The 15,148-nt window shown below is 38.4% G+C and overlaps 2 protein-coding genes across 7 annotated transcripts in view; one reads left to right on the top strand and one right to left on the bottom strand.

The window, feature by feature from the left end:
- The window catches only part of ANKRD45 (ankyrin repeat domain 45), a 48,673-nt gene that overhangs the window by 24,206 nt on the left and 9,319 nt on the right, over positions 1–15,148 (top strand). For all 6 annotated transcript variants that reach the window (XM_045452878.1, XM_045452882.1, XM_045452879.1 and 3 more), the window contains one exon: positions 14,338–14,432. In XM_045452878.1, coding sequence (XP_045308834.1) covers positions 14,338–14,432 — 95 coding nt within the window. The remainder of the gene's footprint in view (positions 1–14,337; positions 14,433–15,148) is intronic.
- Positions 2,935–4,875, bottom strand: TEX50 (testis expressed 50). The gene is made up of 2 exons (XM_045452884.1): positions 4,533–4,875; positions 2,935–3,360 (listed from the first exon to the last, which is right to left on the bottom strand). Exons 1-2 carry the CDS (start codon positions 4,854–4,856, stop codon positions 3,145–3,147), a joined length of 540 nt encoding a protein of 179 aa, XP_045308840.1. The 5' UTR covers positions 4,857–4,875; the 3' UTR covers positions 2,935–3,144.

A 15,148-nucleotide genomic window follows, 5' to 3' on the forward strand; every position in this document is an offset into this window, starting at 1 on the left:
TGCACAGATGCAATTGTAAAAGAGTAAGTACATGCACTTTTGAATCAAATTGCTTGAGTTTAAATACTGGTGTTTCCACTTGAAACCTATGTGACCTCAGACGAGATCCTTAAATTCTTTATACCTTAGTTTTATTTTCCAGTAAAGGGAGCCAATAATAGTTCCTACCTCTTGGGGTTAGTTGTGAGGAATGAAATGAAATGATATAAAGCACTTACCACAAGGCCTGGTGTGTGATCAGCACTTGAAAAATGCTGGTGCTATTGGAGCACCTGGGTGGCTCAGTTGGTTGAACGTCTGACTTTGGCTCAGGTCATGATCTTACTGCTTGTGGGTTCGAGCCCACGCGTCGGGCTCTGTGCTGACAGCTCAGAACCTGGAGCCTGCTTTGTATTCTGTCTATCCCTGGCCCTGCCCTATTTGTGCTCTGTCTCTCTCTCTCTCAAAAAATAAAAACATTAAAAAAAATGTTGCTGCTATTATTATAGCCAGATTATACCCTTAAATGTCAGGCTAAGGTGTTTTCATTTCATTTCTGTAACTACTGGGAGCCATTGAAAGTTTGTATGTAGAAAAGGAAGAAGATGAAAGTGATATTTAGGAAGATTCATCTGGTAGCAATAAGGAACTTGCTTATCAGTAAAATGAGAGGGGGAGCTGGGAGAATAGAAATAAGGAATTGAGGCAAGGTAGCACTTTTGGGAAGAAAAAGATGTTATACTTGGTGCATTACTTTATAGATAATTGCCCACTTGTACTAATATTTTCTAGGGACAATGTTTTTATGAATACCTTCAATTTCATGGTTAGATCTACAAGTAAAAAGAAAACAAATAGCAAAGAATTGATCCCCCATGAATAGCTATTGTAGGTGAAATTCATATTGTATAATTTAAAATCCATTTTTGAAAAATGACCCATGATACTTAAAAAAAACACAAACCAGGGACAAATTTTACTGTAACTTTTCTGAAAAGAAACAGTTTGGGGCTTTTGGGTGTGAGCTTCCATTGGTTTTCTTCTTCCTAATACCCAACTGTTTAGTTTGGGTCCGTACATTCTTGGGGGAATTATACCTAATATTTCCTAATAATTAAGATAAAAGAAGACTATAATACTATAAACTAGCATTCTGTTTTCTGATCAGTGATGGAATTGTAAGGACTGGAGCTTCATGGTAATTTATGGGATGTCTGAAACACCAACTACTCAGAGAAACATTTAACATTTGTTTGCTTCAGACTTAATGAGAATTTAAACCACTGCTGTTTCTTGTTCTAGTGACTAGAGTAGGGGTCACCTGGAGAGGCTTAAGGGGTAGAGGACTCCCTATGCTGTCAGATGGACTGGGGAGGACTCCCTGCCCCCCGCCCCCTGCACCGGGACTCTGAGGCCTCTGTCTAGCCTGTCCGGGGATGTCATTGAAGGCTCTTGACGTCCTCCCAAGAAAGAATTCAAGAACAGACCAGACAACAATCAAGAGAAGCAAGTGGGAAAGTTTATTAAAGTGAGGGTACGCTCTTGAGTTGTGAGAGGGGGTGAGCTCAAGGGAGAGCTTTGTGCTCTGGTTTTGGGTCACTGTCTTTTACTGACAATTGTTAACTAGGGGATGGAATATTCAACACTTGGGGAGGGAATTTCTTGGGAGCAGGGTTTGGCACATTTATTCCTTTACCTGGTTAGGGTTTCCAGCCTTCTTTGCCTTGGGCCTGTGTGGTTTGATCCAGTGTCTTGTAGCTTTGTTTTAGAGTGCCCTCAGGACAGGTCTGTAACTTCCCCTCACCCCATAGCTGGCCACAACTCCCCTTTGCTGGCCTCCAGGCATCCTGTTAAAGCCCAGTTTTGTACTCTAATACCTACCCTAAAAAGAATTCCCTTTATGCTGTTGAAAATTCCACTGTTAGAAATTTCTTTGGAAAGTTTTCGAGGTTTGGAGACTTTGCAAGTGTTCAAGAGTCCCCATTAGAAGAAATGTGTATACATGTTCTCTTAGAGGGAATTGGTTGACAGGTCAGAAGTCTGAAGGGATGAAGAATCATTTTTGGAGATGTAGGAGTAGGGTTGTGGTACGGGAGAGAGGAAGGAAGGACAGTCTGGAAACTGGAATCATAAGTAAACGTTTAATAATCCACAATAACTCAAGGCAGGCACCATCCTATGCCTTGTAAAGACTATAGAGTTATATGTTACTATCTCAAGAATTGTTTTCTAAAAGTTTTTTTCCTCCCTTATATTGATGGGAGCTGGCATATTTTTCTGGGGTTTTCAACAGGTTTTAAATCAAATCTTCTGTCCTAGTCTCAGACAAATCTTCCAATTTGTAACCATACTTATAAAAATGAGGTGGTTGATCAATAAAAGTCTGGAATACTTTTTAAAAATTGAGCAATCTTAATCAACCAAAGACTAAAAATTTTTAAATGTTGATACTTCATCATTTGTCATAACGAAAATGGAGAAATTTATACTTTAAAAAATTAATCCATTTCTTTTTAAAATTTTTAAAATTTGTTCTCAAGTTAGTTAACCTACAGTGTGGTCTTGGCTTCAGGAGTAGAACCCAGTGATTCATCACTTACTTATAACACCCAGTGCTCATTCTAACAAGTGCCATCCTTAATGTCTGTCACCCATTTTCCCCACCCCCCGCCATCAACCCTGTTTGTTCTCTGTATTTAAGAGTCTCTTATGGTTTGCCTCCCTCTCTGAAAATTAATCTGTTTCTTAATATTTCCATACTATTTTGGCAATATGAGATGGGAAATTAAAAGTTTCCATATGGCCCAAAGATCTGCTCAGAAAAGTAAGAAAAAGCACAAATATTATTTAAATCAGAGATTTATTGAACACTAAAGCAAGATTCTGTTCTACATATTGGTTAATGATTAGCAATCTAACACACTAAAAAGAAAAAAATACTTAAACACGAAGAAGTGATAGTACATAATCTTTTTCTCAGCACTATAGTAAGTGTGGGTGCCTTTTCAGCTGAATAGAAGTACTTTTTGAACCCATACTTGTTTGGAAAGTCTTGGTAAAGTAAGTAACAAAAAATTACAAAGGCTCTCAAAGAACATTTTTATCCTTGAATGAGTTGTCTCTAACCTCCATATTGGACTGAGATATGTTTGCATATGGATAGGTCTAGTTTCCTCCGGCTCCTTCTCCTCCCTCATTCTTCTTCCTCTTTAGTTTTTGGTGTTTGACTTTCTTAGCTGGAGGATGACAGGACACCTGATTCAGGTACTTGGACATCATTGATGTTGTGGCCACCAGCCGGCAGAGTATTTGATCAATGTCATATAGGGACTGATTTTCTGGATCATTACCAAATGTATCTGAGGAGGCTGGTTTTTTTAGCTAAAGGGAGAAAGACAGATGATATTATAGATTTTTTTCTTACTGTAGTTCAAATTACATTTGCTTTCTGGATATATACACTTAAAACTTTTTTTTAACATTTATTTATTATTGAGAGACAGAGAGACAAAGAGTGTGAGCAGGGGAGGGGTAGAGAGAGGGGAGACACAGAATCTGAAGTAGGCTTCAGGCTCTGAGCTGTCAGCACAGAGCCCGACACGTGGCTCAAACTCACGAACTGTGAGATCATGACCTGAGCCGAAATCCGTCGCGTAACCAACTGAGCCACCCAGGCGCCCCTGGATATATATAAATTCCAAACACGATACATTACTTATCTACACAATAGAAAGGTTACTATAGAAAAAAGGAATACGTGTAGAAGAGATGGTCTTTTCTGTTCGCCCCCATGTAAGATTGTGGTGATCATTATCACAATCAGCAAGCATTTAATATAAGCTTGTTACGGTTAGAGCAAATACTATTATTTGAATATTAGCAAAATATTTTCCTTTATTGAACAGTAATGTATAATGCAATCAAATCATAGCAATTTTATAAATATCTAATAGTTGTGAAGGTCAGTCAGCTTTTAAAATTGCCTCAAAATATGGTGCATTGGGGGGGGGGGGTGTGCCAAGTGGGAAATTGGTTTAAGAGTGCCATTTCCCAGAAAGTTATCCTAACATTAGAAATAAGTTCACGGTCTATTTAAAAAAGAAAAAAAAAATACACGTGCACTTTTACATACTTAGCTTTCTTAGATATATCTGGAAGGTACTTAACAGATCTCTTGTCCAGATGCTTCATTTTATGGTTGAGGCAGCTGAGAAAGATCAAATGACTTACCTATGGGCCCAGTTTCATTTCCTATCCATTCTACTCATTTCATTTCGTATCCATTCTAGCTCACTACTTTCTTGATGTATTTTGTAACTTGAGAGGGGTTGAGCTACATTGTTTTAAGGACTTCCTAATTCAATACACTTTTGTCGAGCCCCTAGTACATTCAAGACAACAAATTGTACTACATGTTGAGGGATGAGTGGTGGGGGCAGGGAGATGTTACAAAGAGGTATAAGACATGGTACTTTCCCTCAAAGAAGCTGATAATCTTTTGTTTTAAAGGCTTTGATATTTTATAACTATTACTATTTTCATCACTAATTCACCTGTTGTTGGCGTTTTTTCCATTTCATCCACAGGTAATGCACAGATAAAACAGACAGGATTAAAAACAGAGCTTGTACTAAAATATAAACGAGGTGTAAAGAACTCTCCAGTATATCCACATTAGCAAAATTGCAGCATAGTTTGTCCAGAGGGTAAGGTAGACAGTGAGATGGAGAAGGCTTAACTTTCAGACAATGCATTTCTTCTGGAAAAATCTCCCATCCAACCTTTGTCCAGATAGTTCCATCACAAATGCAGAAGCTCTCCCTAAGGAAGCAGATCAACAACAGAGAAAAAGACAGGGATAGTCCTTGAATGGACATCTTTCTCAATCGGGGGGAAAAAAAATCTATAGCCAAAAATTGGTCACAGAGTAGAACTGCTCTGAGTAGAAATGCTCTACTCAAAGCATTTAATATCCTAGTGAGCACAGCATACACTGATGATCATTATAACATCATCAGTTATAGTGATTCAGGGTTAAATTCAGTGATGTCACAAAGAACCACACTGGAACTAAAAGGTGTCACCTAACCAATCACTGGGTTTCTTTCTTTCTTTTCTTTTCTTTTCTTTTTTTTTTTTAAGACTCTATTTTTAAGTAATCTCTAAACCCAGTGTGGGACTCAAACTCACAGCCCTGAGATCAAGAGTTGCGTGCTCTGCTGACTGAGCCAGCCAGGTGCCCCTACTGGGTTTCTTAGGGATATTTTTTCTTGTTTTTGCCAGAATGTGTTGAACCTCTTCACTTTTCTGAAAAATGAAGACTTTACTAATATTTTACTTGCTAATAAATTCTGTAATTGTATTAATAGATTTTCTTGGAAATAATTTACCTGTATCTCCTCCAAGCCTTCTTTTAGTATGCCAGTTTTATATCTACTTAAAAAATTGCTATAGCCATACCATTTCACACAATTTAGCATCTGCTTCTATTTTTTCACTCTGGAATGCCCTTCCCTTCAAATAGCTAAGCAAATATTGAGTCCCTCCCCCTTTTATTTATTTTTTTTAATTTTTTTTTAACGTTTATTTATTTTTGAGACAGAGAGAGACAGAGCATGAACGAGGGAGGGTCAGAGAGAGAGGGAGACACAGAATCTGAAACAGGCTCCAGGCTCTGAGCTGTCAGCATGGAGCCCAATGCGGGGCTCGAACTCATGGACCATGAGATCATGACCTGAGCCGAAGTCGGACGCTTAACTGACCAAGCCACCCAGGCGCCCCAAGTCCCTCCCCCTTTTAAACCATGTTCCTTTGGTGGGAATGTGGTACTGTCAGATAGTGGGTGGGGGGTGGGGAATTTGGCATGGTATATGATAAAAAGAGGAGGCACAAACCCTGCCTTCAAGGAGCTTACAATCTAGAGGTAGAAGCCAAAAACAAGATAGGAAAAATTACAAGACAGACTGAAATAAGAGCTAGATCAAATTTTAATCATGTAATGGTTGAGAGAGCAATGAGTTCTACCTGGGGGAATCAGAAGTTTCACAGAAGGGTATTTGAGTAAGCTTTAAGGAGTAGAATTTTTGTAGATGGCAACAGAGAGGGCGTCTTAGATTGAGGAAACATAACGAGGAAATTCTATGTCAACATTCCTATAACCAATATTTGTTGAGTACCTCTATGTGCTAAATGCTGTTTTAGGACCTGAGAATATATACACAGCTTGGCACAAAACAGCATTTGTGTCCATGAAGTTTACCTTCTAATATGGAGACCCATAAAATCTATCTGTCTAAATCTATGTATCTGTGGAGTGCTACTGAGAAAAGTAGAGTGGTAAGGGGGTTATGAAGTTGCCAGCAAGTGAATGAATGAGTGTGTTCCTTTATAGAGGGCCATCAGGAAAGGCCTCTTGATAAGCTAATGTCTGAGCAGAGACCAGAACCATGTTGATGTTTGGGGATGTCACGCTGTAAACAATGGATAGATTCTCTGGATGAATGTTAGAGGGGATAAAGCCGGAAAGGTGGTTTGTGGCTAGATCGATGTTGGAGGGCCCTGTATTTTATTCAGCAGGCAGTAGGGAGTCATTTATAGAGTTTTGAGGAGAGGAGTGACCTAATCATAAGCTTGCCGTGTTCTAGGCACTGTGCCAAGATACTTCCACGTGCTCTGCTAGATTTTGTTTAGTTACGACAATCTTCCGAGGACTGTACCCTAATACTTCCTTTTGTAGATAAAGCTGAGAGGGGTTAAGGTATTACTGTGGTCCTATTGTCTATGTCCCCCTCTACCTGCAGTTCATATGTTGAATACTAATGCCCAGTGTGGTAGTATTAGGAGGTAGGGCCTTTGGGAGGTGCTTAGGACATGAGGGTGGAACCTTTATGAGTAAGATTAGTGTCTTTATCAGAGTTCCCACAGAGCTCCCTAGCCCCTTCCACCATGTGAAGACATAGTGAGAAGGTGCCAGCTATGAAGGAAGAGGGGTCTCATCAGACTGCAAACCATGTTGGTTCCTTGATCTTGGATTTCTTGGTTTCCAGAACTATGAGAAATGAATTTCCGTTGTTTATAATCTACCTAGTCTGTGATATTTTTCTATAGCAAGCTGAATGCACTACACAGGTATGGTGGCATTAAGAGGATGCTTGCAAAAAATCCCTTTCTCTAGCAAGCCACCAAAATAAACATGTGCTTTCAGTAAAATCAGCATGCTTATTATAGAAATGCAGTTTCAAAACAAGCCCTTTAATCCCGCCTTCCAACTAATGCCTCTCCTAAGTTCCATCCTGTATTGGAGTTCTGGGACCACCACTGATTCCAGGTTACCAAATAGCAGAGCCAAAATCTGAACCTTAGATTCCAGTTTAGGGAATTAATTTTGCTTGCAATGCGAATGATGAGTTTGAAGTTCTGTGGTGCTGGAAGCAAGGAATACCAAGAATACCAATTAACTGGTTCCTATGCATGAATACTGTTCCAGATGTAGATCTCAATGTAACCTCTTTTGTTATGTTCACTTTATAGATAGATGAATGAGGCTTAGAAGATTGTTAGGTACTACAGATGGCACAGTTGAGCATTACAGTGAGTTTTTCTTTAAGTTTTTTATTTCCATTCCAGTAAGTTAACATACGGTGCAATACAGTTTTAGGTGTATAATTTAGTGATTCAGCACTTCCCTACATGACCTTATTCATCACAAGTGCGCTCCTTAATCCCCATCATCTATTTCACCTGTCCCCAACCCACCACACCTCTGGTAACCATCAGTTGCTCTCTATAGTTAAGATTCTGTTTCTTTTTTATTATTATTATTATTTTTTTATTTTTTGAAGGGGGGGGGGTTGGACAAAGGGCAGAGAGAGAGAAGGAGACACAGAATCTGAAGCAGGCTCCAGGCTCCAAGTTGTCAGCACAGAGCCTGACGCTGGACAAAAACTCATGAACCGTGAGATCATGACCTGAGCCGAAGTTGGCTGCTTAACAGACTGAGCCACCCAGGCATCCCAAGATTCTGTTTCTTGGTGTGTTTCTTTCTTTTTTTCCCCTTTGATCCTTTGTTTTGTTTCTTAAATTCCACATACGAATGAAATCATACGGTATTTGTCTTTCTCTGACTGACTTATTTCACTTAGCATAATACTTTCTAGCTCCATCCATGTCCTTGCAAATGGCAAGATTTCATTCTTTTTTATGGCTGAGTAATATTCCATTATGTATATATATGTGTATGTATATATATACCACACCATCTTTACCCATTTGTCAGTGGATGGACACTTGGCCTGTTTCCACATTGTACATAATGCTGCTATAAACCTTGGGATGCATGTATACCTTTGAATTGGTACTATTGTATTCTTTGGGTAAATACCTAATAGTGCAATTGCTAGATCCTAGGGTAGTTCTATTTTTAACTTTTTGATGAACCTGCATACTATTTTCCATAGTGGCTGCACAAGTTTGCATTCCCACCAACGATGCAAGAGAGTTCCCTTTCTCACATCCTCACCAACACCTGTTGTTTCTTGTGTTGTTGATTTTAGCCATTCTGATAGGCTTATCTCATTGAGGTGATATCTCATTGTAGTTTTGATTTATGTTTCCCTGATGATGAATTATATGGAGCATCTTTTCAAGTATCTGTTGACCATCTGGATGTCTTCTTTTGAAAAATGTCTATTCATGTATTCTGCCCATTTTTTAATTGGATTATTTGTTTTTTGAGTGTTAAGTTCTTTGTATTTTAGATACTAACACTTCATCAGATATTTGCAAATATTGCCCCCATTCCTTAGATTGCCGTTTAGTTTTGTTGATTGTTTCCTTCCCTGTGCAGAAGCCTTTTGTTTTGATGAAGTCCCAATAGTTTGTTTGTTTATTTATTTATTTAGTCCAATGGTATTTATTTATTTATTTATTTAGTCCAGTGGTTTATTTTTGCTTTTTTTCCCCTTGCCCCCAGAGACATATCTAGAGAGAAGTTACTGTGGCTGGTGTCAAAGATGTTATGGCTTGTGTGCTCTAGGATTTTAATGGTTGTAAGTTTCTCACTTAGGTCTTTCATCCATTTTGAATTTATTTTTGTGTACAGTGTAACAAAGTGGTCCAGTTTCATTCTTTCACATGTTGCTGTCCCGCTTTCCCAACACTATTTGTTGAAGAGACTGTCTTTTTCCCACTGGATATTCTTTCCTGCTTTGTCAAAGATTAATTGGCCATATAGCTGTAGGTTCATTTCTGGGTTTTCCGTTCTGTTTGATTGATCAATGTGTCTATTTTTGTGCCAGTACCATACTGTTTTGAATCACTACAGTTTTACAATATAACTTGAAGTCCAGAATTGTGATGCTCCAGCTTTGCTTTTCTTTTTCAAGGTTGCTTTGGGTATTTGGAGTATTTTGTGGTTCATACAAAATATTAGGATTGTTTGTTCTAGCTCTGTGAAAATGCTGGTGGTATTTTGATGGGGATTGAATTAAATGTGTAGATGGATTCGGGTTATACAGACATTTTGACAATATTTGTTCTTCCAGTCCATGAGCATGGAATGTCTTTTCATTTCTTTGAGTCCTCCTTAATTTCTTATATCAGTGATTTGTAGTTTTCAGAGTACAGGTCTTTCACCTCTTTGATTAGGTTTTTTCATAGGAATATTATGGGTTTTGGTGTAGTTGTAAATGGGATTGATTCCTTAATTTGTCTTACTGCTGCTTCATTATTGGTGTATAGAAATGCGACAGATTTCTGTATGTTGATTTTGTGTCCTGCAACTTTACTAAATTTGTGTATCAGTTCTAGCATTTTTTTCAGTTTTCTTTATACAGTATCAAGTCATCTGCAAATAGTGAAATTTTGACTTCTTCCCTGCCAATTTGGATGCCTTTTATTTGTGTTTGACTGTTTGGATAAGACTTCCAGTACTATGTTAAATAATGGTGGTGAGAGTGGACATCCCTGTCTTGTTCCTGACTATAGAGGAAAAGCTCTCAGTTTTCCCCCACTGAGGATGATATTAGCTGTGTTTTTCATTTATGGCCTTTATTATGTTGAGGTATGTTCCCTCTAACTCTTATTTTGTTGAGGGTTTTTATCATGAATGGATGTTGTACTTTCTCAAATGCTTTTCTGCATCTATTGTAACAGTCATATGGTTCTTTTTTTTTTATTAATGTGGTGTATCACCATGATTGATTTACAAATATTGAACCACTCTTGCAGCCCAGAAGTAAATCCCACTTGATCGTCATGAATGATTCTTTTAATGTACTGTTGGATTCCATTTGCTAGTTCTATTGAGGGTAATGCTGCCCTCATAGAATGAATCTGGAAGTTTTCCTTCCATCTCTATTTTTTGTAACAGTTTGAGAAGAATAGGTATTAACTCTTCTTGAGATGTTTGGTAGAATTCTCCTGTGAAGCCATCTGGCCTTGGACTTTTGTTTGTTGGGAGACTTTTTATTATGGGTTCAGTTTCTTTGCTGGTTATCAGTCTGTTAAACGTTTTTTATTTTTTGTTGCAGTTTTAGAGTCTGTATGTTTCTAGGAATTTACCAATTCCTTTCAGTTTGTCCAGTTTGTTGGCATATAGATTTTCATAATATTCTCCTATAATTGTTTGTATTTTTGTGGTGTTGGTTGTTATTTTTCCTCTCTTGTTTGTGATTTTATTTATTTGGGTCCTTTCTCTTTTCTGTTTGATAGGTCTGGCTAGAGCTTTATCAATTGTATTAAGTTTGTCAAAGAATCAGCTCCTGATTTCATTGATTTGTTCTACTGGCAGGGCTTGAACTCATGAGATCATGATCTGAGCCGAAACCAAGAATCTGACGCTTAACTGACTGAGCCATCCAGGTGCCCCTCTGACTGATTCTTTTTTCACTCTTATCTCTGTGGTAATTGTCTCCCTGAAGTCTTCCATTCTTTTCTCAACCCCTATGAATATCCTTATAACTGTTGCTTTAAATTCCTGATCAGGCATGTTGCTTATATCTGTTTTGATTAGATCTCTGACCATGATCTTATCTTGTTCTTTCATTTGGGATGAATTCCTTTGTCTTGGCATTCCTTTGACTTGTCTAAGTCTCTGCCGCTGCCTTCGTCGTCATCGTCATCGTCATCTTCTTCTTCAATATGGCCTCCTCTCACCCTTTAGTTGTGGAATTGTTCTGTTAGTCTTCAGGTTCATTTCTGGGGTATTTAGGATGATTTGACAGTTGTCTATTTGGGTTTGTAGGATGAGGCAAGTGTAGGATCCTCCTACTGTGTTGCCATTTTCTTCTGTATAGTGATTTTTTTAAAGTCTCTCAAAAACTCCCATGTGGAGTTTCATGAAATTGTACGCTGATCATGGTAGACTGGATAATGGCCCCTGAAGATCTGGTCCTAATCACTGCAAGCTGTGAATGTTATAGGGCAAAATGGACTTTGCAGATATGATTAAGGATTTTGAGAGTGAGACATTATCCTGGATTCTCCTGATGGATCCTAAATATAATCACAAGTGTCCTTGTAAGAGGAAAGTAGATGTTTGACATGAAGAGGAAGAGGTGAAGTGATGCTAGAAGCAGAGATTGGTGTGATGCACTTTGAAGGTATTGGGAGAAGCCACAATCTGAGGAACCAAAATTGCTAGAAGGTGAAAAAGGCAAGGAATAGGTTTTCTCCTCAGGCCTCCAGAAGGAATCAGCCCTACCCATGCCTGACTTTAGTCCAGTGAAACCAATCTCAGACTTCTGGCATCTAGAATTATAATAGAATAAATTGATGTTTTAAGCCATCAAGTCTGTGATAATTTGTTAGAGCAGCCATAGGGAACCAATGCAGATTTCGGTGTCTGGAAGTGAGGTGCAGCTGCAACAAATACCTAAAAATGTAGAAGTGGCTTTGGAATTGGGTAATGAGTAGATGGAAGATTTTTGAGGTGCAGAATAGGAAAAGCCTAGGTTGCTTTGAGCAGATTATTGGTAGAAACATGTTAGAGATGCTGCTGGAGAGGGCTCAGAAGGAAATGAGCATGTTATTGGAAACTGGAGGAAGGGCGGTTATGGCAGAAAGCTTGGCTGAATTGTGTCCTGTCCATATATGGAAAGCAAAACTTGTAAGTGGGAACTTGGACATGTAGCTGAAGAGATTTCCAAGCAAAGTGTTGAAGGAATGGCCTGGTTTCTTCTTGTTTATAATAAAATGTGAGAGGGGAATGATAAATTGAGGAAAAAACTGTTACGTTAAAAGGGAAACAGGACTTGATGATTTGGGAAATTCTCAGCCTATCTAGGTAGCAACAGTGCTAAAATTAGAAGATTCACTGTTAGGAAAGTGTGCTTTGTAGAAAAGGCATGGGTGTGGTTGGACAGTGTTTTGTGGGTGCTGAGAAGATTGGGTGTGTGACTCATGGCTCCCCTCAGCCATCTTAGCAGAAGTCAGAAATAGAAATGAAATTATCCAAGAAAGACCTGTGGAGGAGCCTCTTGTTTAATGAAACGAGTCTCTGTGACCTGCAAGGAGACTCACAGCATTTTTGAGAATGTTGTACTGGTAGGAAACATTGTCAGTTTGAACAAAGGGAAGTAGAGAAAACAAAACAGAAAAAGGCTGCTGGACTCCCCAAACCCTGCAGACAGTAAATGGACTGATGAGACTATTCACCTGTAAACACATGCTACCATTCCTCAAAAAGGATGACTCAGGCTGGAGCCACAGTCCAAGAGGATGGAGCCTTGTGCCACAGAGGATTCTTGCTAGGTTTTGACACCTAACAGGATTTGCATTGTGGGATTCTAAAGTTGCTTGGGACTGGTGGCTCCTGTTTTCCTTTCACTCTCTCCCTTTATGAATGCCAGTGTCTACAATTGTTACCATTATATTTTGGAAGTAGAGAACTTGTTTTCTAGTTTCACAAGTCTATACAGATGGAGAGGAATCTTACCCCAGGATTATGGATCACACCAAAGTTTCACCCATAGCTTGTTTAGATGATTTAGATGATGAGATATGAGACTTTTGAGTTGATGATATTTTAGATGAGCATTGGACATGGGTTAATTTTGTAATGGGTTGAGACTTTTGAATGTTGGGATGGAGTAAATGTGTTTTGCTTGTGGGATAGATGTGAACTTTAGGGCAGGCTGTGATGAGCTAAAAAATGGCTACCAAAGATAGATATATGTCATTATCCCTGGATCCTGTGAATGTTTCTTCATATGGCAAAAGGGATTTTGTAGATCCTTCAGTTAAGGATCTTGAGATGGAGAGATTATTCTAGATTATCCAGGTGAGACCTATGGTCCTTTGAAGATGGAGGAAGGAACCCCCCCCACCAGTCAAGGACACAGGCCACCACTAGCAGTTGAAAAGGGCAAGAAAATGGGTTTTCCCCTTAAGGCCCTCTGAAGTATTCAGCCTTGCCAACAGCTTGACTTTAGTCCACTGATACCAATTTCAGTCTTCTGGCCTCTAGAACTGTGGGAGAATAAATTTGTATTGTTGTAAGCCACCAAAAATTTGTGGCAATTTGGTATAGCAGCCACAGGGAGCACATACATCAACCTCCAAATTAATTTGGAGTTTACCTACAATTTGAAATATCAGTTGTTCCGTCTAGGAATATGGTAAGCCTTTTCATTTATTTTAATCTTTTATTTCTCTCAAAGTGTAATTGTATTCGAACAAGTCTTGCAGATTTTGTGATGACATTACTATGGGTGCTATAGTGAATGGAATTATTTTAAACACTTTTTTTTTTTTTAAAGAGAAAAGCTATTTTGGAATTTATTTTGAAGGATCATGAAGGGTAAAGCAAGTGACAGTTTGTCTATTGGAAATGAGTTTTTGTTCCTTTCTCCAGAGTAGATTATTTTTATGTTTATTTTTATTTATTTTTATTTTTTAGAGTGAGAGAGTGAGTGTGAGCAAGGGAAAGGGGGAAAGAGGGAAAGAGAGAGAATCTTAAGCAGGCTCCACACTTAGTGTGGAGCATGACAGGGGGCTTGATCTCATGACCCTGGTATCGTGACCTGAGCCAAAATCAAGAGTTGGGCGCTCAACCAACTGAGCCACCCGTTAGGTGCCCTTCCAGAGTAGATATTTTAATGGAATACGATCTCGTTGGGATTAAGTATCACATGTTTATTTGTCTTCACAATTTTAGGAATTATTGTAGGAACACAGTGAGTGTCCCAAAGCACTGTGCTAGTTGAGTATTATCTATCTTGAAATTCAGTGAAAGCAACCTCAACAAATCTCCTACATACAGTCTTTATAAACTCTGGATGTATAATAGTACAGTGGAAATAGTTGAGCATATTTTTTAGTCTTTGTCTTATTGTGCTATTTATTGTCCTGTTCCTTCAGATGCAAGGCTGACTCTGAAAAAATATATTGCAAAGGTCTCTGCAGCTGTTACAGACACAGAAAAGGGACCAGGGAAGCTCTTTAAGGAAGACAAGGTACTGCATTGTGACTACTGTTTGTTCAGAAGTCTTTTGAGATTTTTGCCTTTTATCTTTAATTTCTTATATTAATGCTCTAGAGGTAGGTCGTGGTCCTTGCTGGTGTCTTCTCCCTCCCTTGCTTCCTCCTTCCCTCTTATCTACCCTTACTCCTTCCTTCCTTCCCTCCTTCCTTAGTAAACTAGTGAAAAGAGAATGATAAAAATTAAATGAAATGATATTAAAGAGTGACATAGAGATACATGTACTAAGTATTACATCCAACAACATAAATACATTTTGAAATGTATTGTTGAAGTGAAGAAAAAATCACCAAAGACTGTAGAGATTTTCTTATGAAATTTGAGCTTTATAGCTCAAAACCAAGCAAAATGAAACTATATTGTTTAGGGATATCTACATGTGGGGTAAAACTATTAAAAAAGAAAAGCAAAGTTATAAACACAGATTGTGGTGATCTGTTGGAGGAGGGCAGGGGGATAAATTAGGGGAGAAGCACAGAAATAGTGTTAATAGTACCGGCCATGTTCTGGTTATTCTGTTGATTAGTGAGTTCTACTGATACTCATGTCATTAAGTTTTGCTTTAAAACTTACATATACATCATATTTTAGTATCTATGTATATATACATTACATATTTCTTAATGTTTCATATTATACATGATGGTAAACAAAGGCACAAATATAAAGACAGCTAATTCTAAAGCCAGC

The sequence above is a fragment of the Leopardus geoffroyi genome, chromosome C3, assembly GCF_018350155.1.
Source record: "Leopardus geoffroyi isolate Oge1 chromosome C3, O.geoffroyi_Oge1_pat1.0, whole genome shotgun sequence".
Classification (NCBI taxonomy): Eukaryota; Metazoa; Chordata; class Mammalia; order Carnivora; family Felidae; genus Leopardus; species Leopardus geoffroyi.